The sequence below is a fragment of the Myotis myotis genome, unplaced genomic scaffold (genome assembly GCF_014108235.1).
Source record: "Myotis myotis isolate mMyoMyo1 unplaced genomic scaffold, mMyoMyo1.p scaffold_m19_p_5, whole genome shotgun sequence".
Lineage (NCBI taxonomy): Eukaryota > Metazoa > Chordata > Mammalia > Chiroptera > Vespertilionidae > Myotis > Myotis myotis.
In genome coordinates, this window is record NW_023416357.1 from 15447763 (window position 1) to 15469770 (window position 22008).

Sequence of the window (22008 nt, forward strand, 5' to 3'; positions counted from 1 at the left end):
TCATATATATGTTTCATATATGCTATGGTATAAATTAGAGACAAAAGAAAGGTGACATATGATAAAATGTGTTTCAGTCCTTAAATGCCTAAGTACATGCAACAATAGAAGAGAAAAAAAATGAGATATTCATGCTCTGGCCATAAATATAAAGCCATCGTGAATATGGCAACTGCAGATGCAGACTTGGCATGAATTAGGTTTGGTGACTCAAATACTAGACTACTGTTACCTGCTGATATTTTGAAATGGTAAGGAACTCATAAAGTTCCAAAGAAAAGCAGGCCTTGCTTTGATTCACATGGTAACTGCATTCCCAGAGAAATCGGGGGCTGTTAGAGGAGGCAAGAAAAAGAGAGCAGTAACTTCATGCTTATATGTTAAGTAGCGCCTAGCTCAGGTGATCACCAAAAGCAGGACACTTCGTGTTGAAGTAGCACCTTGCCTCTGACTCCCTGGCAGTCAGCCCCACCCGGCACTCACAGGGCCTCCCCTGCTCGCGGTCACTGTCAGAAATGCCCGTGCAGACTGCAGCGACTTCTGGGGCTGTCCCTGCTTTAGAAGATGCTCATTTTCACTGCTTAGCTTTTGCACATGCCTGACCCTGCTAGTGGTTCAGTTGGTTCTTTTCCTACCTGTTTTCTTTGGTTACGTCCGCTTGGCTTATTTTCGCTGAAGTGTTGCCATCTTGATGTATTAGATCAATTTTAATCTATGACGGGCAGCCCTCATAAGCCACAGTCAGCACTTCCAACAAAGATCTCAAAATCTGGTATGAGGAAAAAAAGTTACATTCCAACATGATTTACCATTTTAAAAGATTAAAAGAAGAGATTAGAAAATTCCACTGGCCTCTAGATTTTGTTTGCTAGAGACTCCGTGTTAGCCTGTCCCATTCACCCGCCCCTCCTCCTCGCCCTCTTGTGTTGTAACCAGGCTCTGCTTGCTCCTCTCCCCCCTACCCTCCCAGCCCCCTAGAGACCCAGGGAGGTTTCAGATTCCGAGGTGTCTGAGCTCCAAGGGCTCCGAGATGAAGCCTTACTTTAAGAAGCCCCCTGAGTCACACAGCCGGTTGCTCTATGACTCCTTTTTGTTGTCTGATCGGACATGTTTTCCTTCTATGACATCTGGCTTGGCTTAATCATCCCTCAGTCTTAAGACTCACTTAAAAATGAAAAACACATCATGCTTTTCTTTTCATATTCCACCCTCGTCTTTTCTTACTTCTTTGGTTAGTCTGAATGCTTTTCATTTCATTGTATATTCCATAGTTCACTGTGCTAATACAGCACAGAAGTCTTTTCCCAAAGCTGATGACATTTTAATTAACATTACTTTTTAAAGCAAATGAAGCAAATTAAATGGCATTTTAAAATTTTCTCTCTATTTCGTGAAGTAAAATTGCTATCGAACTATGTAAGAAAGTTTATGTACATATTCCTTGCTTAGTGCTAAATTATTGATTTAAAAAAACTGAGGTTTCAAGATTCAACATTAAAATTTGCTCTTGTGATTGTTTTATTCTCTAACAATGACTACTTTTACATGTTAATTTGAGGATTTCCCAGCAATGCAATTTTATATCCGCTGACTTATGTCACAAGGCAAAATACTGTGTGTATTCATTAAGAACAGTGTCTACAATGTTTCATGATAACAGGTGTTCTTTTAACTCAGTGTGTTACCACATTTGGTTCTGTAGTGCCATTGGATAACTGATGGAATTGTTCTTATTTTATTTTGTTCATTATAAAATATGCCTTTGAGTAAAACTGGCTCACGTTTGTGTGGGAGTGTGTGTGCACATGGCTGTGTGCGCACGTGCGTCGAGGACAGCCTGCCGCACGGCCGGGCAGACTGCGAGTGCCGAGCAGCCACTGGTTCTCATCGCTGTCTGTTCTGGGCAGGTGAGCCAGGATGGGAAGTCGCTTCTCGACAAGCTCCAGCGGCCCCTGACCCCCGGCAGCTCCGATTCCCTGACAGCCTCGGCCAACTACTCCAAGGCCGTGCACCACGTGCTCGACGTCATCCACGAGGTGCTGCACCACCAGCGGCAGCTGGAGAACATCTGGCAGCACCGCAAGGTGCGGCTCCACCAGCGGCTGCAGCTGTGCGTTTTCCAGCAGGACGTCCAGCAGGTGAGTTGCCCGCGGCGTTCCTCCTCGTAGGGGCTGGTCGTGCTGAACCGAGTTAGGTGAGTGGGTCCTCGTACTGGGCGACGTGCTGATGGAGTGAGTAGGAGATGATGATGGGAGGAAACCAAATTCACAGTCACACACACGCAGCTTCTGAGATCGCCTGCTCAGGCGGTTTTCAGCCGCTAACTCCCACGTATGCGCGGAGCATGTGAGATGATGCTGGGCCTCATGGAGACTCTTGAGTTTTGTTCTTGAGACAGGGCATTCGCAGTTAACGTTATTTGTGAGAATAGCGCAACGGTGCTCATACCAGGTGTTGTTACAGTGTAAGGTTTCTCTGCTCTTCCTCTGCTTCAGCTCTAAGCTGGCTGTACTTCTTTCCCACCCGGGGGCCTGTGGGGCACAGTAGGTGCTTAATAAATGGCTGCCTAATGAATGAAAAGTGGACTTTTGTGACTCTCATTTCTAAGCAGTTGATATCCCTTTGATGTTGTTATAAAAATAAGAGTAAGCCCAGTCCCCATACTGTTTTTCTCCTTAGTGTGGAATAAGGAAGACTGTCCTGTGACCTGGGTTTTGAGGATTAAAACAATGGGGGCCTATAAAATATGACTTAGCTTTAGGGATAAATAAGATACTAGTTGTGTCCTTGCTCTAAAATAGAGGGTGTGAATGAGGTGTCAGCTCTGGGCTGAGGAATTCTGGGGGGTGCAGGGAAGCCCAGGCATCCAGGGGAGTTGGCAGGAAGCCACAGTGATAGACCCAACCAGCTCCCCCTGGGCGTCCAGGAGCGGTGCTGTGCTCAGACTTGCAGGAGCTCAGATTTCACTCTCCCTGCGGATCACCTGAAGGTGAGTGGGTTTCCTCCCAATGGGCTGAGAGTGCGGAGACTCGCGCTGTGTTCTTTGAACACACAGATTCTCCATGTTACTCTTCACCCTTCTTTGCACGACGGGAATCGGGTGAGTTCACAGTTCTTTTCGTTGTGCTGTAATTTTTAATTTTCACACACTATGCTTTGCTTCTACTTACGGTCTTTGAGCTCTCTGGAGTCCCCCATGCACAGTGCCTCGGGAATCATGGGTCGATGTGAGTCATGCATGCTTCCTTACAACAGTGTTAGTCCAGGAAGATAATTGCCGGGAACAACACAGAACGGGGAGTGGGGGCGGAGCTGGCGGCAGGAGGCCCTGTGAGAGCTGAAATGGTGAGGTGGAAACGGGAGTGCTAGTTTTTCTGAATTGTCCGAAAACGTTCGACAATGAAATGGTAGTAGTTTAAATGTAATTATGAAAGGATTTCCCTGCCCACCTCTCTGGCTCTCAGATCAAGTGTTCATTACACACCCGTGGACCCACACACTTTCTGGACGTGTGTCTGAAGCAGCAACAGGCCTCCTTCTGTCCCACCTCTGGGGCTCCCCGGGGCCCCAGTCCCATAAGAATAAGCCACTGGACTGTTTATCTCCCAGGGAGGCAGGCCGTGGGGATAGGGAGTAGTCTAGTCTGATTTGGCGCCAAGTTCTTAATGTGCTTGAATTTGAAAAAGGCAAACATTAATTTTTGTGTTCGAAATTATGGCAACAATGAGGCCAGTACTTTCAGCTAGCTTTTTTCTCGAGCAGTCGGTTAGGTGGGGTGTCAGCAGGAGAAAGTTCCGCAGAACACGGAATGCTCGCAGGTCCTGCTAGTCTTCCATCAGAAGCAGGTGAGTGCTCTGGAAGCGAAAGGTTTTGTTGATTAAATGTCCGGGAAAGGTTTGGACTTGTCATGCAAACAGGAAAATTGCTGTGTAGGCTTGACTTGTGAAGTCGGGAGCGAAGTTGATAAGACGAAGCAGTCTTTTACCTTGAAGGAGTACATAGGACGTCAGCACCAAAATTGTGTTTCTGAAACTCAAGACATTATAACACGTGGAAAGTTTTGCCATACTGAGCACGGAGTAGGAGAGGTAAGCTGAGAATAAGTGAAAAAATGTAGTACTTTAGAAAGACGTTGTCAGTAGAAGGTAAATTTGTAAAGTCAAAAACAATCAAAACCCACAAACATATAAGCGGACTAGAACTGCCTGTGAGTTTCTGTTTGTTTGTTTTGGATGAGGAGGAGCGTCTGTAAATACTGCTGAGACAAAGAGAAAAGCAGCTCACCCCCTAATAGGTGTGGAATGATGACATTTTAATGAAAACAAGCCTCCACCTGGGACAGTATGTGTCTGTGAAAAATCCTCGGAAGAATAGACACCCAACTGTTGTTAACAGCGCACCCCAAGGACGGGACCGGTGGGAACATGGCAGGGGGCATTTGATTTTTAAAACATGAGTAATTTTGCTTTAGTGGTTAATTTTCTTTCATAACAAGCAAAGGCAATTCTGTGATTTCTGTGTGGAAGGTATTTCGGATGGAGTCATGCTGTGGTGGGGGCGGGGGGGCGGTGGGGCATGAAGCTGCTTTACGTAAACACTTAGCATTTGTCCAAATCAAAAGATGGGGTGGGGGCGTGGGAGATCTTGCTGAAGACTTGCCCCTACATATGGTAGCTGCTAACCTAGGTTAACCTTTATCCTGAATTTCAAAATAGAATCAGCACTCTTTGTGCCATATTCCAGATGATCAAACAGCATGCATTCCCACTGCCTTCTCTCTACATTCGAGCAGCCCTCAGTTGGGTGTTTGGTTGACTCTGCGAATGGTTGGGCTACTGCCGAGCAGTGGTTTTTGTTGAGAGTATGCTTTATTTCACTAGAGCGAGATAATGTATGTGTGTCGTACTCGTTCAGATGGGGTGATTGTTGGGAAGCGGATGCTGTCAAACCCGTTTTCCTACTCACTCGTCCAGCCCGCCTGCCCCTGGGGTGGGTGGGATCTAGTCACTCCAGCAGGTGGTGTGAGGTGACCCATACTATGCAGGCTGGCCTCCCCAGGGGAAGCCCCTCAGGAAGGGAGACCTTCCCCTAAAAAACCTTTCACTCTCCTTGCAGGACTTTGTGTGTGAGGGTCACCCTTGCTGAGTTAGCTCCTGGAAGAACTTTCTCCAGGTTCATGTTGGGCCATTAACGAATATCCCGAAAGTAGCAGTTGCTGGGCACCAGGAAAGTCTTCATGGGAGAGGCAGGGTTTGAGCTGATCTTTGAAGGATGGGTAAAAGGTCAGTAGGTTGAGGAACGAATGGCAGTGAGAATGGTAAAGGATTGCAGAGGCCGGGCCTGAGCAGAGAGCAGCAGGTGGCCCTGTGTGGTGGAGAGGTGGGGAGGCATGAGCTGGGTCTGGTGCGGGAAAGGCGACCTCCGCCATGAAGGCTCAGGACCTGTTTCTGTAAGATTAGGACACCATTGCAGGGACCCAGGGGATGAGTGCCGTGAAGTGGTGCCAGGGCCTAGCGTGCCCTGTGACTGGCTGTGAGGGACCTCTGTATGCACCCAGCTCCTCTCAATGCTCTGGGTGCTCACTAGCATGTAAGTGCCTTTCCTCCCTCATGCTCACTTGATGCTCACAGCCAACCTGCTGAGGAGTGAACACTTTTCCCATTTCACCAGGTTGAGTCCACACTGTGAAGGGCCCGCGCGGAGCTCTTTGACTCCATGCTGTGGGCAGTGGGGGGGTGGGTGGCAGGATGCTACTTGCCTTAGAAAGGTTGCTCCGGTTGAGTGTGATGACCCAGACTCCATGCGAGTCATGGAGAAGTCCCAGCAGAGATGTAAGGTCCACAGAGGCAGTGATCTGGGTGTTATTATTCCTGGTGTTTCCCAGGTGTCTGCGGTAGTAGATGCTCAGTATTTGTTGAGTCAGTTAATGAAGAAATTTAAGGAATTTGCTAAAATACTCTTTTGGGCTAAACACTTCTTCATTTATTGTGGAACCAAGTAATCCAACTAGGAGATCTGCCTGAAGAAACCGGAGATTTGATGGATGTTGGGGAGTTAGGGGTGGCTGAGAAAGGAAGGGATTGTTTTAGTTCATGGGAATTTTGCAAGTTTGATGAGATCTTTAAAAAATATTAAAGATTTTGATACTTGAATGCAAAAATTAGGGTCTTAAATGCCAAGTTCTAAAAGAGGGAGAGAAGTCAGGAAATGCCAAAGAGGCAGAGAAGTGGCTTTCAGGTCTACAGAGAAGCAACTTCACAGGTTCACCTTGGGTCCTCAGCTGCTGACCTTTGCCAGTGATGCCTGACTTAAGGCTATATCTATGCTGGCACCACATACATGCTCTTAAGTGAAGGCTCCTGAACCTCATTTGTCCTTTGCTCATGAAGTCAGAAAGGTGGGTTTTCTGCATCCCATTCATCAGAAGCCTTCTATAAGCTTAGCAGTTTAACATTCTCTTCTGTTTACATGCCCCTGCTCGCAGTTCTGATTGTGGCTCTTGTAAGAATGGTTTAGAGCAGCGGTTCTCAGCCTGTGGGTCGAGACCCCTTTGGGGGTAGAAGGACCCTTTCACAGGGGTCGCCTAAGACCATCGGAAAACACATATATAATTACATATTGTTTTTGTGATTAATCACTATGCTTTAATTATGTTCAATTTGTAACAATGAAAATACATCCTGCATATCAGGTATTTACATTACGATTCATAACAGTAGCAAAACTAGTTATGAAGTAGCAACGAAAATCATTTTATGGTTGGGGGTCACCACAACATGAGGAACTGTATTAAAGGGTCACGGCATTAGGAAGGTTGAGAACCACTGGTTTAGAGGATTGCTATCTTTTCTGAGAGTTTCTTGGTTTGAATTCGGAAATGCTGGAGGGCAAGTGTTTGGGATGGGTAGCCTGCTGAGAGCAGATAGAGGCTGACCAATCGTCTTCCTGGTGTGTAGAGCTACAGCTTTACTTACCTTTTGTCCTAGTGAACCCAGAAGAGACATGACTGTCAGTAATCCTAGTAACCACAGCTGAAAGTTCACCGGAGGGAATTAAAAAGGTGGGGAAATCGATGACTCTCTGCCCCAAAGTGGATACAATATAAGAACGGAAGTGTGGGAGCTGGCAGTGTAGGGAGTGGAACTGGAAGTAGGAGCGGGGGGGGGGGGGGGGGGGGACGGGACTGGTGTGAATCGGAAGTGAGGGGGGCACCTGAGGCCCTCGAGCCCTTGAGGACGCAGGTGCTCCGGATCCAGGACGATAAGGAGTGGGCAGAGCTGAGAGCAACCCCAGGCAGCTGGGGCCTCCCTTTTATTGCCAGAGCTCCTAAGGGGAAAGTGCCCGGGACAGGCTGGACAGGGAAGTTCGCATGCATGTGTGTATGCATACCTATGTGTGTGTGTATATTTACATAGTTCAGTAAGTGGATTTAATCTATCTATACACAGTAACTTTAGTTCCCCAGATAACAGCTTCTGGACATAGGAAGATTTTTCTTGGACAGCTTTGGACTATTTTACGTTCATCTCTAATCTGAAAATGGAAAAATAATTTTCAAACATTTAGAAAATTACTAAAAGGATTTACCTGTGTTGATAGAGTGATGGTTTGATGGGGTTTTGGGGGGATGTCTAAGGTGAGACTATATGAATAATAACCTACCTACTTTTCTTCTTCCCTCTTCCTAAGTTGCTTTGCCTTTCTCAAGAAATTTCCTGTCGTTTTTGTAATTAAAACTAGGATAATACAAGGAGAACTGGTGATTTTTTTTTTTAAAGATGGATGGATGGTTGGATGGATGGATGGATGATGTAGAAGTTTAAAAGCCTGTAACCCCTTTGTGAGCCCTTCTTCATTGATTTCACCCACACTTCCTTTCAGCCAGGAAAGTGCATGGAGTGGCGTTTCATAGGAGGGCATATTGGTAAACAAAAGTAGCTCTCGCAACGCAGGGCATTGTGGCTCTGTACCCTGCTTTTGCTGGTATAATTTGACTGGGGTTTTGTGGGGTTTGTTTGTTATTTTTTGATAGATTCTTTTTCCAGGTGAGCTTAGTATATTTGGGCTTAGTTTATTTTGGAATGTTTTAGAAATCACTTTAAAAAAATAGATATTTCAATATTAAGAATAATTATATATATTTAGAACAGACTTATTTTGAAATATAATGAATGAAACAGAGTGTCTTGGCTCCAGTGGGGAGAAATAAAGATGCACATGGGAGACCGGCATTACTGTCTGGTAGCTGGAAGCGCTGGGCCTAAGAAGTTCTCCTTCTTCCCTCTGTCCCCAAGGCTCACAGATGCATGTTGAGTTTTGTGTCTGTTTCTTTGTACTGAAAAAGTTAGGTCATGCACACCGTAGAATGTGGAGCCCTCGCGATCATATCAGGCCAAGCCCCTCCTTTTCCAGGTAATAAAACGGAGCCTCAAAAAGAGTCGTGACTTGGCCAAGGCTCCCAGAAGCCTCGTGGGTTTCTAGCTGCCTCCTTGCTCTCGACCTGAGGGGCACTTCGCTTGGGAGCAGGTGGCCTGGCCTCAGGGAAGGAGAGAACAGGACGGAGACACTGGCTCAGGGCTCAAATAGACTCGGAGCATTCGGGAAAAGTGTCAGGCAGCCCAAGGTAGGAGGAGGAGTGGAGGCGGTAATTTAAACTCAGAGTATTTCTTCATTTGTGATTTTAAACGTTGTGGGTAAGTGACATTAATAGTATATTAATAGTAGATCACTTTCCAGCAATGCCAAACACCAGCCTTTAAGGAAATTGACATTGTCTAAGTGAAGGCCTCCTTTTTGGTCACCTGTTTACGTTTAGTAAATTTGAGATGACATTGCTCATTTGGTCAGTTGTCCTTTGTTGTAATCACTACCACACTGTTGATTAGATCATCGAGAAGGTTCTGATTTCAGCAGCACTTAGGTAGTTAAAAGCACAGCTAGAAACATGGTAGGTCCATTTCTGTCTACATTGGTATCTCCAATGATTTATATAAAAGCCAGAAGGTTGAACAAGGAAGTAACTAAAATAAGTAAAACGAGGTCAATTTTTGTTTGGTAGGGAATTTCTCTTTTGCATCTGGAAAAATTTGATTTTATATAAAAAAGAACCAATGCAGAGTATCTGAGAAGTACCTTTGTTTTTTAATTTGCTTCATGTAATCATAGTTATTTTAACTGAATATAGAATCAGAAGAGCTTATTGTTTTTATTTTTACACACATAAGACCTGACTTAGAACAGAAAATATTTGCTGTGTAGTGTCTCTTTAAACAGTAACTGGAATTGACAGATGTTTGTATATTTTCTCTGAATACTCTTTGAGTCATGAATTACCAGTAAAAATAGACTGGCTGGCTTAATGTGTTCCTGATTGTTTAGTGCCAGAGGTCTTACCTAGTGTTGATAACAGCGTCCTAGACAGCATGCTGACAACAGTCTCATTATTCGCTGAGAAATGGGCATAACCATACTTACCACTGTCACATTCAGTCTTGTAATTACAAACTTGGAATTAAACAATCCATAGGATTTCCTGCATATCTGACATTTGATGCTAAGAGACATAGGTGTTGGGCTCACTTGGGAGCGGGCTTGACCTTGGTGCTGTCACTGAGTCCATATGAGGGCACCGACATCCAGAGGAAGGATCTCCTCCCACATCCTCTGACCGGGAGGGAAGGCGAGGTTGTCCTCCAGCTTTGCTTTCTGCCCTGAACCAGGTAGGCTGCCTGAAGGGATCGGCTCTGCCCTTCTCCCGGCGTCTGGCAGCAAGGCTGCAAATCCTGGTGGGCCTTGCTCCTGGGCTCGAGGTCACAAGGTAGAGAGATGGCAGCCGCCTCCACAGCTCAGGTCGGAAGGCGGCTGGCCGAGCGTGATGAAGCCCCCTGGCTTGCAAATACATGTATGTCTTAAGTGGGAAGAATCCACAAGCATGTCTGTGAAATGCTTCTTGGACCAGTTTATTGATTCAGGATTCCGTGGCAATCTGGGAAAAGTTCTCCGACTTGTGAAAGATGTGAAAGCCTAGGAGGGGGTTTGGTTTTGAACACGAGCTGGGTTTCATACTTGTCTGCTATCCTTCTAATTAAGTGCTTGGACTTTGTACACTCTGAATTGCTTTCATATTTATTGGAGGTATAATTTGACCTGGTATTTACAATTTTGTCTAAAGGAAGCACTGATGAAAGAAAAATGCCTATGATAACCCTGAGCAGTTGGCTTATAATAGCTTTCATTTCTAATTTACGCTTCCTGAAACACTTTCTTAGGCTTAAAAAACAAATTATTATTACTTCTTAAATATGTTTTTATTGATTTCAAAGAGGAAGGGAGAGGGAGAGAAAGAAACACTGATGAGAGAGTCATTGATTGACTGCCTCCTGCACTCCCCATACCAGGGATCAAGCCCAAAACCCAGGCTTGTGCCTGACCGGGATGTAACCGGGGACCTCTTAGTTCATGGTTTGACGCTCAACCATGGAACTGGCTGAGCGATTGTTATTATTTTTTAAATACTGCATTTTGCTTTCCAAGCCCTTTCTATCAAGAACAATGTCCACCTTTTACCTTTTGAAATTGTGCCACATTTCAGGTCCATATTGAGCCACCAGTAATCATTGGGTTTGCTACTTACCCATGGCCTCATTTTTTTTTTTTTACAGTTGAGGAATATATAGAATATACCATAATTACAGTAAAAAATGCCTCCCAGCCCTGCACGCAGACCTGACGGGCAGGAGGACTGAGGCATAAGTGCTACTTATATACCCCTGAATTCTTTTCAGTCTTACAATATTTGACCCCTGTCTTTGCATGAGGTTGGCCTCATGTCCAGAGGCACATTCCATTGATGTCGTGTAAATAATTTGTTAGTTATTGTCAGCCTTTCACCACTCCGAGAGCCAGTGAACTCCTCGGTCCCCACTGTGAGCTGGAAACATCGGGCGTATGCTGTACTTGCCCTCTGTCTCTGCAGTGGAGTGGATTTCAACAAGAACTTAAGTAATTAAATCCACGGACTGTTCAGCTTTCACAACAGCTTAGTTTATAGAAGAAATTGCCCTTAAAAACCAGGACAGAGGCGTTCAAGGGCTTTGTTTTCTTGGGTTTTACTGATATGTGTCAAGTCTTCTAAGGACGAGACAGGAAAACACTAACTGTAGTTAAGCCTGAATTGCGCTGTGAAGCTTGCGCTTTGGTCTCTGTGGCTTGATAACTCCGATCATACGCAGTCAGATTTGGTGGCTCGGTCATGAAGTGAGGTGAGGTTTAAATTAATCATCCTTGCTGTAGCATCACTACATAGATTTACACATTTAAAGTAAGAGCTGACTAGAATTGTGGTGGAAAGCTGATAGAAGATATAATTCTCAAGTGTGTTAGATTAGTATACAATTGCTTCCATTTTTCTTTTTCTTCTTCTTTTTAAATAGAGTTTTGACAATAGCGTGTATCTTCAGTAGATAGCCCTAAACCTTGAGCAACACAGGCCGTGGTTTTTATGGCCAAACTCTTGTTTTCATTGCAGGTGTTGGACTGGATCGAGAACCATGGGGAAGCATTTCTGAGCAAACATACAGGTGTGGGGAAATCTCTCCATCGGGCCAGAGCTCTGCAGAAACGGCACGAAGATTTTGAAGAAGTGGCACAGGTAAGACAATGGCTTTCCCTGTTTTCTCCTGTAAATACCTGTGTGCTTGGTTTTGAATCTGTTGTAACCACAGCTGAGGAGAGCTCGCCTTGGCTACATGTGTGTGAAGGTGACTCAGAAGAGATGATGCTCAGATTTCAGAGGGTACCTGGCCAGCGGAGGCAAAAGATGATGCAGTCAGTTGACCCTTTTGAAAACTGTGATGTTCTTGAAACAGAAAAATATCTTGAATGTTCTGCCACATTTATGGTGCCAGGTGTCTGTTGATTAGTTTGTGAAAGTTCTGTTCATACCCAGAGGGTAATGGGCCTTGCATTTCTGTAATGATGGGCCGGCATTCTTGTCCTTTTCCCAGTTCTTCTCCGTGTGTGTGCTTAGGAAGCAGGCGGGGAGGCTGTGGTGTGTCCAGAACCCAGGAGCTGTGGAGTTCAGAGTTGGCCACGGTGCTCACTCACCGTGTGACTTTGGAAAGTCTCTTAACGTTTCTGAGGTTAACTCTCTTGTCTGAAGAATAGGCTCTTAGAGAAGAAGTACATCTAGGAAGAAAGGCTGGGATTAATAGTTGGTAAATATGTCTATAAATCTCAATGGATCAACCACTTAAACGAAAGACAGCAATTTGATGGGGAGTTACAGACTTCAGCTATAGAGGGAACTAGAGCACCAACCACTTCAACTCTGGAGAGGGGAAGGTGTTCTGAGGACACGGGAGGAGTGGTTTCTCTTGCATGTGCAAATTCAGGAGTGTATGTTAGCATTTTCAAATGACCACTGTAAGTGTAGGAATAGAAATCACTTCTAAGTAAGTTTAAAGGGAAAAGAAATACAAAAAATTAGATAAATAAAAACTCACTAGATGAATCTGTTGGAAAGAAAAGAAATCAGAACAGACATCATTTTGTGATAGAAATCACAAAATAAGATATAATAATTTGTCTATAAGTATTGGTGATGACAGTAAACACAAATAGATTATAGTTGTTAAAAGACAAAGATTTATCCAATTGAATACCTTTTAGAAATCGTGCTGTATATTGTTTTCAAAGGACACACCTAAAAGATAAATACCCAGGAAGTTTAAAAATATATAAACTAGTAGAAAAAGATCTACCAAGAAACTATAGCAAACAAACAAACAAAAACTAGTATCAGAATTGGAATATTAAACTAATAAACTTAAAAGCATGAAACCATTATTAGAAATAAAGAGGGTGTTCAATTATAAAAGGAAAAGTGTCAATATACATCTAACATGATAATCTCAAAGTCTATAAAACAGAGGTAAACAGCAGTAAACCCTGGCTGCTCTGTCTATAGGTTCTACACGAGAGGGGAACCTCAAGGAACTAAATATGGGCTAGAATTATGGAAATTAAAAAAACTGCACTGAAGTCCTATTCAGTGAAAATGCCTTTAAAACGTGACCTTTTTTGTGTTTTTTTAAAAAAATATTTTTTTATTGATTTAAGAGAGGAAGGAAGAGGGAGAGAGATAGAAACATCAATGATGAGAGGGAATCATTGATCGGCTGCCTCCTGCACACCCCCAACTGGGGATCAAGCCCACAACCTGGGCTCGAACCCAGGACCCTTCAGTCTGCAGGCGGACATTCTATCCACTGAGCCAAACCAGCTGGGGCAGCGTTACCTTCTTTACATGTCTCGCATGTGAAGTGAAAATGAGAATCCCAGCCTTCCTGCTTCTCAACCTCAAGAAACAAGAAAAGATTGTGTTCGGCTGCCTTGCCACAGGTGGATGCAGCTGGGTTTTTCCTTATCTACATTATACATGGTCTCCCTTCTTTCACTCGCTGGAAAGTATTTGCCTTCCTCTTGTAGCAAAAATATGTGGAAAATGTGCTCTTATCTCCCCTTTATTTTCTCCATAAGATAAGTCACTGCTATAGCCAGTATGGTTCTAGGAAGGATGTGAAAGTTGGATCATGTGAGCAAAGACTTCAGGCACCAAAGAGCCTAAGAGGCGGGACTGGCAACAACCAAGCTCTGGAGATGCAGGCTCCTGCCCCACGCAGCGCCTTCCCCAGCCCCGCCTCCCTTCCTGAGCACTCTCAGATACAGAGGCCGAGGGTCTACTAATGCCCTCCTGTGTGTCCAGCACCCATGGACTGCCTCCCTCCCATTCCTGTGGTTCTTTCCATTCTCAATCAGGGAAATCTCTCCTGTGGCCCATCTGCTGCTCTATGTTTTTCTGGTAAACCTGTTTTATTCAGTCTAAGAGGATCATCGAGGCTGTTGAGACAGGTTCTCGGGGCAGCAAGAGTGAGAACACTTTTTTTGTAGGAAATGTCTCTGCTTTAAGGTTTCCAGAGCAAGCCAAGGGCAGAGCCTGAGCCATGGTCTGCTTCTTACACTGGTTCAGAGATGGGCAGGAGCTTGCCTGCTCCTCCCTCCACCCATCGGAGTTTCAGTTCTGTCCAGTCATCTCTGCTTATTGCCCCTGGGATTCTAAGGGGTGCCTGGCACACTTTTCCTGAAATTAAAAGGGCTTAAGGCTAAATCTGAGCTGTTCATGGAAAGAAACCTTAAATGTAAACACCTTTTGCAGACTTTGCAAACATCTGTGCCCACATTCTCTCCCTCTGGCTTTCAAATAATCACCTGTCATGTGTCAGACATTCTGCCAGGCACGGGGGATAGAGAGGAGGTAAAGGGTGGGCCCACAGGCCAGACCCAGACCCCCTGAATGGGCATGGCCACCTGTCAGGGGGCTTTCCTGGTAGTTCTTGCTGGCTAAGCCAAGACCTGCTCATGAGTCAATTTCAGTTGGTGACAAGGAAGAGGATGTGAGAGGCAGGCCTGGGGGACAACAGCTGGGACTGTTGGGCAGCAGAGCCATGTGGCCGTGTGGGCTCTGGGGAGCTATGTGCAGGTGACTAGCCTCTTCTCTCTGTGGGCCTCTCTCCTTTGCACACTCACGATGGGGTGCGGGCTCCAAGCTCTCCACCCCACACCTGGCCGTGCCTCTTTTCTCTCTCACATCTCGGTGTTTCCTCTCTGCCTGTGCTCTCCTTCCCGCTGCACTGCCAGGACCCGGCCCTTCAGTATGGCCTCTTTTCCCAACATCTTCACCTTCTCCCGCTCTTTGTTCTTTTCTCTCTGGCACTAAATACTTTTAGACCTTCCCCACTCTTGAAAATGTCACTGGATATGGCCCTTTTTTTAGATGCCTAGTTGGTTTTGAAAGAGTGCTCTGCCACTTTCCTCTACCTGCCCATTGACCACTGTTATAGCAGTCCAGCACGCAGTAGGCACACAGTGATTGTCATTGGTCAATGTAACATTTAAAAGTCTATCAGAGCCAAGGTCAAAGACAAAGAGAGAATCTTAAGGGCAGCAAAAGAGAGACAGTTAGTTACCTACAAGGGAGCTCCCATAGGCTGTCAGCAGATTTCTCGACAGAAACATTTCAGGCCAAAGCAGATTGGCATGAAGTATTCAAAGTAATGAAAAGCAAGAACCTGCAACCGAGACTGTTCTATCCAGCAAGGCTATCATTTAAAATTGAAGGCAAAATAAAGAGCTTCCCATACAAAAGAAGGCTAAAGAAGTTCAATACTACCAGACCAGCATTACAAGAAATGCTAAAGGGGCCGCTTTAAGAAGAAGAAGAAATAGGGAGAGGAACATAGGCATAAAGCAATAAGTGGCAATAAGTAAGTACCTATCAATAATAACCTTAAATATAAATGGATAAAATGCTCCAATCAAAAGACATAGGGTAGCTGAATGGATGAGAAAACACGACAAATATATATGCTGTCTCTAAGAGACCCACCTCAGAACAGAAGATTCATATAGACTGAAAGTGAAGGGATAGAAAAAGTATTCTATGCAAATGGAAACAAAACAAAAAAGAAAAGCTGGGATTGCAATACTTATTTCTCACATAATAGGCTTCAAAACAAAGGCTATAACAAAAAGACAAATAAGGTCACTACATAATACTAAAGGGATTGATCCAATAAGAAATATAAACATATATGCACTCAATATAGGAGCACCCAAGTATATTAAAAAAAAACTCTTGGTGCACTTTAAGGAAGAGATCAATTGCAATACAGTCATAGTAGGGCACTTAAACACCCCACTGACTTCACTGGATAGATCTTCCAGAAAAAAACATCAACAAGGAAACAGCGACCTTAAATGACACACTAGATCTTGATGGATTTAATTACATTTACACAACATTTCATCCCAAAGCTGTAGAATACACATTCTTCTCAAGTGCACATGGAACATTCTCAAAGATAGATCACATGTTAGAACATAAAGTAAGTCTTAACAAATTCAAGAAGATTGAAATCATATCAAGCATCTTCTTAGATTACAAGGGCATGAAACTATAAATCAACCACAATAAAACATTCAAACACATGGAGGCTAAATAGCATGTTATTAAATAACGAATGCTTTAGGAATGAGATCAAGGAAGAAATCAGAAATTACCTGGAAAAAAATGAAAATGAACACAAAACAACCAAAATCTGTGGAACACAGTGAAAGCAGTCTTGAGAGGGAAGTTCACAGCATTACAACCTTACCCCAAGAAACAAGAAAAATCTCAGATAAGCTCTCTAACCCTACAACTAAAATAACTAGAAATAGAACAAGAAAAAGCCAGAGACATATAGATTGGAACCAAGATGGCGGCATAGGTTAACGCCAGAGTTTGCTGCCTCGTACAACCACTTCAAAAATACAACTAAAAGACGGAACGAACATCACCCAGAACCACAGGAAGGCTGGCTGAGTGGAAGTTCTACAACTAGGAGGAAAGAGAATAACATACCGAGACTCAGAGGAGGCGCAGTGCTGAAGTCAAATACTAAGGTGCGGAGTGCGCGCGTGGAGCTGGCTGGCGGCGGAGGGCGCGGTTGTTGTTTTCAATCGGGAGGGAGTTTCAGACTCTGAGCTCCAGATCCGGGCGAGTCTCTAGGGACCCAGACTCAAACGGGAGAAGCGGGACTGTCTGGCTTCAGTCGGAACTCGAAGGCAGCTTTCTCTCTGAGGTTTGCAGCGCTTGCTGGGACTCTGAGAGGCAGAGCCCCCGGGACGGGACTGAGAGCAGCCATAACTGCTCGCTCCGCCTGCCCTGTAGATCCCCTGGGACCCGCCCTGCCCAAGCCCTGCACAGAGCCATTTGCCGGATAGCCTCAGGCAAGGGCTAGATTAGCACCTCCCTAGAGGACAGAAGTTCTCTCACTGCAGACACAGCTGATTCTCACAGCCACTTGGCCTGGAGTTCAAATTCCCTCTAGTATTACCTACAACAATCAAGGCTTAACTACAACAAGACTGCGCACAAAGACCACTAGGGGGTGCACCAAGAAAGCATAAAAAAATGCGGAGACAAAGAAACAGGACAAAACTGTCAATGGAGGATATTGAGTTCAGAACCACACTTTTAAGGTCTCTCAAAAACTGTCTAGAAGCCGCTGATAAAGTTATTGAGATCCTCAAGAAATCTAATGAGACCCTCGATGTTGTGATAAAGAACCAACTAGAAATTAAGCATACATGGACTGAAATAATGAATATTATACAGACTCCCAACAGCAGACCACAGGAGCGCAAGAATCAAGTCAAAGATTTGAAATGGGAAGAAGCAAAAAACACCCAACCGGAAAAGCAAAATGAAAAAAGAATCCGAAAATATGAAGATAGTGTAAGGAGCCTCTGGGACAGCTTCAAGCATACCAACATCAGAATTATAGGGGTGCCAGAAGATGAGAGAGAGCAAGACATTGAAAACCTATTTGAAGAAATAATGACAGAAAACTTCCCCCACCTGGTGAAAGAAATAGACTTACAGGTCCAAGAAGCGCAGAGAACCCCAAACAAAAGGAATCCAAAGAGGACCATACCAAGACACATCATAATTAAAATGCCAAGAGCAAAAGACAAAGAGAGAATCTTAAAAGCAGCAAGAGAAAGAAACTCAGTTACCTACAAGGGAATACCCATACGACTGTCAGCGGATTTCTCAACAGAAACTTTGCAGGCCAGAAGGGAGTGGCAAGAAATATTCAAAGTGATGAATACCAAGAACCTACAACCAAGATTACTTTATCCAGCAAAGCTATCATTCAGAATTGAAGGTCAGATAAAGAGCTTCACAGATAAGGAAAAGCTAAAGGAATTCATCACCATCAAACCAGTATTATATGAAATGCTGAAAGGTATCCTTTAAGAAGAGGAAGAAGAAGAGAAAGGTAAAGATACAAATTATGAACAACAAATATGCATCTATCAACAAGTGAATAAATAATCTGATGAACAGAATGAACTGGTGATTATAATAGAATCAGGGACATAGAAAGGGAATGGACTGACTATTCTTGGGGGTGAAAGGGGTGTGGGAGATGCAGGAAGAGACTGGACAAAACTCGTGCACCTGTGGATGAGGACAGTGGGTGGGAGTGAGGGTGGAGGGTGGTGCGGGAACTGGGAGGAGGGGAGTTATGGGGGGGAAAAAGAGGAACAAATGTAATAATCTGAACAATAAAGATATAATTTAAAAAAAAAAAAAGAAAACACATATAAAAAAAAAAAAAAGAAAAACCCAGAGTAAGTATACAGAAGGAAATAATAGTGACTCTAGCAGTGGGCGTGCAGACCTGGTACATCACAGAGAGCACCCCTAGAACTACTTCCAGCTGGTTCTAGGAGTTGGCTGTGCCTCAGAGGGCACCATCGGGCCTCTGAGGTGAATGCCCTCTACAATGGGAACTAGTCACAAGCATAGTAAGGTGGGAGAGGGCCATAAGACCTGGAAAAGTAAGGGTGGACTTCACTCTGGCCCTTCCCCCTTGTCTACTAAAGATGGGGTGGGGGTAGGAGGGAGGAGGACAGCATTTTAAGCCAGGAGAGATCTTGGCTGTGAGGGGCTCCACTAGGAGCCTGGCCTTATTAAGCCCATGTGCAGGAGCTTTAGGCAGACAGCGGCCTCAGTACTGAGTATCATTACACTTGTGTCAGTAGTTTCATTCACTGACAGCTCCCTAGCTCGTCCCAAACAACAAGATGACATGTCTTGCTTGTGTCTTGCTTTAGCACAGTGAGAATGAGGCCCGCTGACGTGGATTACTACCTTCCCCCGCTTTCCTTCTCTGCCCTCCATATCTTTGACTGCTTGCTGTCAAAACACATTGTAATGGAAGGGATGAGTTCATATTTTAGATTTATGGGTGTGTGTTTTTTGACAGGATGGCCTTTGGAGGCACCTTAAAAATGGAAACAGGTACTTTAGGCCTTAATAAGGAGCTTATTTCATTTTCTGAAGCATATTCAAAAGGTGAAGCAAATTTTGGGTTTAGGGAGAAGAAAGGTCCACTCAGAGTTAAGTTTGAAGTTGGTTAGCTTGTCTCCTGGGGCTGTTTTGAAGGACCCTTGGTAAAACACATTCTAAATTGTTTTTAGTGTAGACACCCTGAATGAGTAATTGATTTAATAAGTAATATAGTCAGCTTCTTCAAAATAGTGAGTCGTGGCCCGATGAAGTAACATAACAGGTTCAGAAAGGAAGTGGTGAAAGTGTTATGGTTGAATTCCTTTTAGATGTGCTAAATATAGGTTTATTTAGAACAATTCTAGTGTTCTGGGAAGGAGGAACCTGAGAGGAACCTCCTCTTTGCATGGTGGAGAGCCGTGCAGCCAGCACTTCTGCAAGGCACACGCCTTCCCTGCAGGCCTGGCTTCAGGCTTTGTTTCCAAGGCAACTGTGGCCACACAAGGAAGCACTTGCCTCGTTCTTGCAGGCAGCTTTGCAGAGCCCAGGGCCGCTGCAGGCATCTGAAGGTCCAGGCCTTCTTTGTTGCAGTGATTGTGAGTAGCTATATCCTACTGACAGAGTCTGTGCGAATGAGTTTATAGAGTGTGGCATATGCAGCCATGTTGAATTTTCATGCAGGAGCTTTAAGAAAGAGATTTAGAACGCTTTCCATGTGAAGCTTTTTGCAGATGAGTGGTGGAAAGGAAGATGCTCTCTGACAGCCATCTTCTAAATAGTCGTCCACATTGATGTTCCCTTTTAGATGGAAAAAGCTCTGAACACAAGAGCCAGGAAAACCCAGAAAACTCTGGCTCAAGGGAGACGCTGATGTTGTGGTCACAGATTTCTCTAATACGATTGATTAGTACATCGCTGGCATAGCATCTTCCCATCGCTGTTCTGTCTGGTCTGCTTGTTCCTTGGGATTCAGATTACTTTCCAAAGACAGGACCTGTCAGGAGGTCATTCTCCATGAAGCCGCTTCTGTCAGCAGCATTTTATATGCCCCATGAATTATCTTGTCTTCCAGGAGAAAGATCTGTGGGATTTAGAAGGCAGGAACCTTACCTTTCACTCTGTGTTTTCAGAAGATAAATAGGTGATGATCCAACTCCCTGGTCCCTGCTCCAACTCCCTGGTTCCTGCTCTAACTCCCAGGTCCCTGCTCTAACTCCCAGGTCCCTGCTCTAACTCCCTGGTCCATGCTTCAACTCCCAGGTCCCTGCTCTAACTCCCTGGTTCCTGCTCTAACTCCCAGGTCCATGCTCCAACTCCCAGGTCCCTGCTCTAACTCCCTGGTCCCTGCTCCAACTCCCAGGTCCCTGCTCAAACTCCCTTGTCCCTGCTCTAACTCCCTGGTCCCTGCTCCAACTCCCAGGTCCCTGCTCTAACTCCCTGGTCCCTGCTCTAACTCCCTGGTCCCTGCTCTAACTCCCAGGTCCATGCTCCAACTCCCAGGTCCCTGCTCTAACTCCCTGGTCCCTGCTCTAACTCCCTGGTCCCTGCTCCAACTCCCAGGTCCCTGCTCTAACTCCCTGGTCCCTGCTCTAACTCTCTGGCCGATGCTCTAACTCCCTGGTCCCTGCTCTAACTCCCAGGTCCATGCTCCAACTCCCAGGCCCCTGCTCTAACTCCCAGGTCCATGCTCTAACTCCCTGGCCGATGCTCTAACTCCCTGGTCCCTGCTCTAACTCCCAGGTCCATGCTCCAACTCCCAGGCCCCTGCTCTAACTCCCAGGTCCATGCTCTAACTCCCTGGCCGATGCTCTAACTCCCTGGCCGATGCTCTAACTCCCAGGTCCGTCCTGAGCTCACTCAGCTTTTGCCAGGAGGATGCTCTGCAGTCAGCAGGCAGACATACAGAACTCCTCCACATTGTTAGCAGAGCCTCAAGTCAGGCCTTGAAATGCTCATGTTTTTCTCCTGTCCTGTTTTTTCTAAGATCAGGAAAACCCATCTTTCCCACCAGATTCTTTGGGACTTTAGCTCCCAAGGATGGTAGAGAGGAAGTTCTGGTCCGCCTTTGAAAAGCCCTATTTCCTGACTCCTAGCAATTATGCAATTATTTCACTTCTTAAGAAAAGAGGAAACCTTTTGGGCCCCCATGCTGGCCTGGCCCTGTCTCCTTAGTCCTCCTCCGCAGTGATTGTTACTCCCTCAGACAAGGAACCGAGCCTGGAGAGATGCCCCCAGCAGCAGGACGGCAGGTAGGAGAGAGACATCTAGGCTCTTCAGACTCTGAAATGGGCTTTCCTACCTGACACCCTCCTCTCTTTAAATCTAACTGGAAGTACTGCCTTTTCCCTCGTAAGATGAACCCTGGCCTAGGCATTTGTTGTTTGAACAGTCTTAGCTCCGCTGATTGACTTCTCTTCTCTCTGCCTCAGTTTCCTCACTTGTGAAATGGGAATGAAATGGTGCCCACGTCACAGGGCTGTTGCGGGGCGCAGACTAAGTGCGCCAAAGTTGGCACTTGAGGCCTGTCTGCTTACTGACGCGTGGAATCTCTTGGGAAAAGGATTGGGGGTGGTCCTGTTCATGTGAAGAGCAGCCTTGGGTGTCAGCGAGGCCGGTGCTGACCTGGGCGCCAGCAGCCTCGTGCCGGCTGCCCCAGGAAGGCACTGAGCCCTCAGTGCTGGCTCATTCTTCAAGTGTGAAATGAGAAGTGGGACTAAATGAATGCTGGTTAGTGTCCCAGATCAGGTAAAATGCACTTGTTCCTTTGGGACGTTTATTGTTGCAATGCCGTTCCCTGCCAGCAAAGGGGTGGGAAGCTTCCAGAAACGCAGTGTTTGCTTGTTGGGAGTCACTGTCACTGCGGATCCACCCGAGAGGTAAGCGGCTTCACAGCTGTAGTGACGTTCAACAAGAAAACAGTTCAGCTCCTTAAAAATGTGTGTGCAGCATAAAGCAGGAGACTGAGCCGTGCCTCTGCCAGTGGACGGAGCGTGGGTCCTGGGTGAGGCGCTCGGGGAAGCGTGGATCTCCATCACCCTTCATCCCGGAAGTCCCTTTACGGTGCCACCTCTGGTGATCGGAGAATCCTTGTGGGCAGAGCCTCTGAG

General features: G+C 45.5%; 1 protein-coding gene across 9 annotated transcripts in view; it reads left to right on the forward strand.

The window, feature by feature from the left end:
• TRIO (trio Rho guanine nucleotide exchange factor) overlaps positions 1 to 22008 on the forward strand; it is a 307705-nt gene that overhangs the window by 144821 nt on the left and 140876 nt on the right. For 8 of the 9 annotated variants that reach the window (XM_036309518.1, XM_036309520.1, XM_036309521.1 and 5 more), the window contains exons 9-10: positions 1908 to 2138; positions 11528 to 11650. In XM_036309518.1, coding sequence (XP_036165411.1) covers positions 1908 to 2138; positions 11528 to 11650 — 354 coding nt within the window. The remainder of the gene's footprint in view (positions 1 to 1907; positions 2139 to 11527; positions 11651 to 22008) is intronic. The other variant, XM_036309519.1, reaches the window with a different exon arrangement.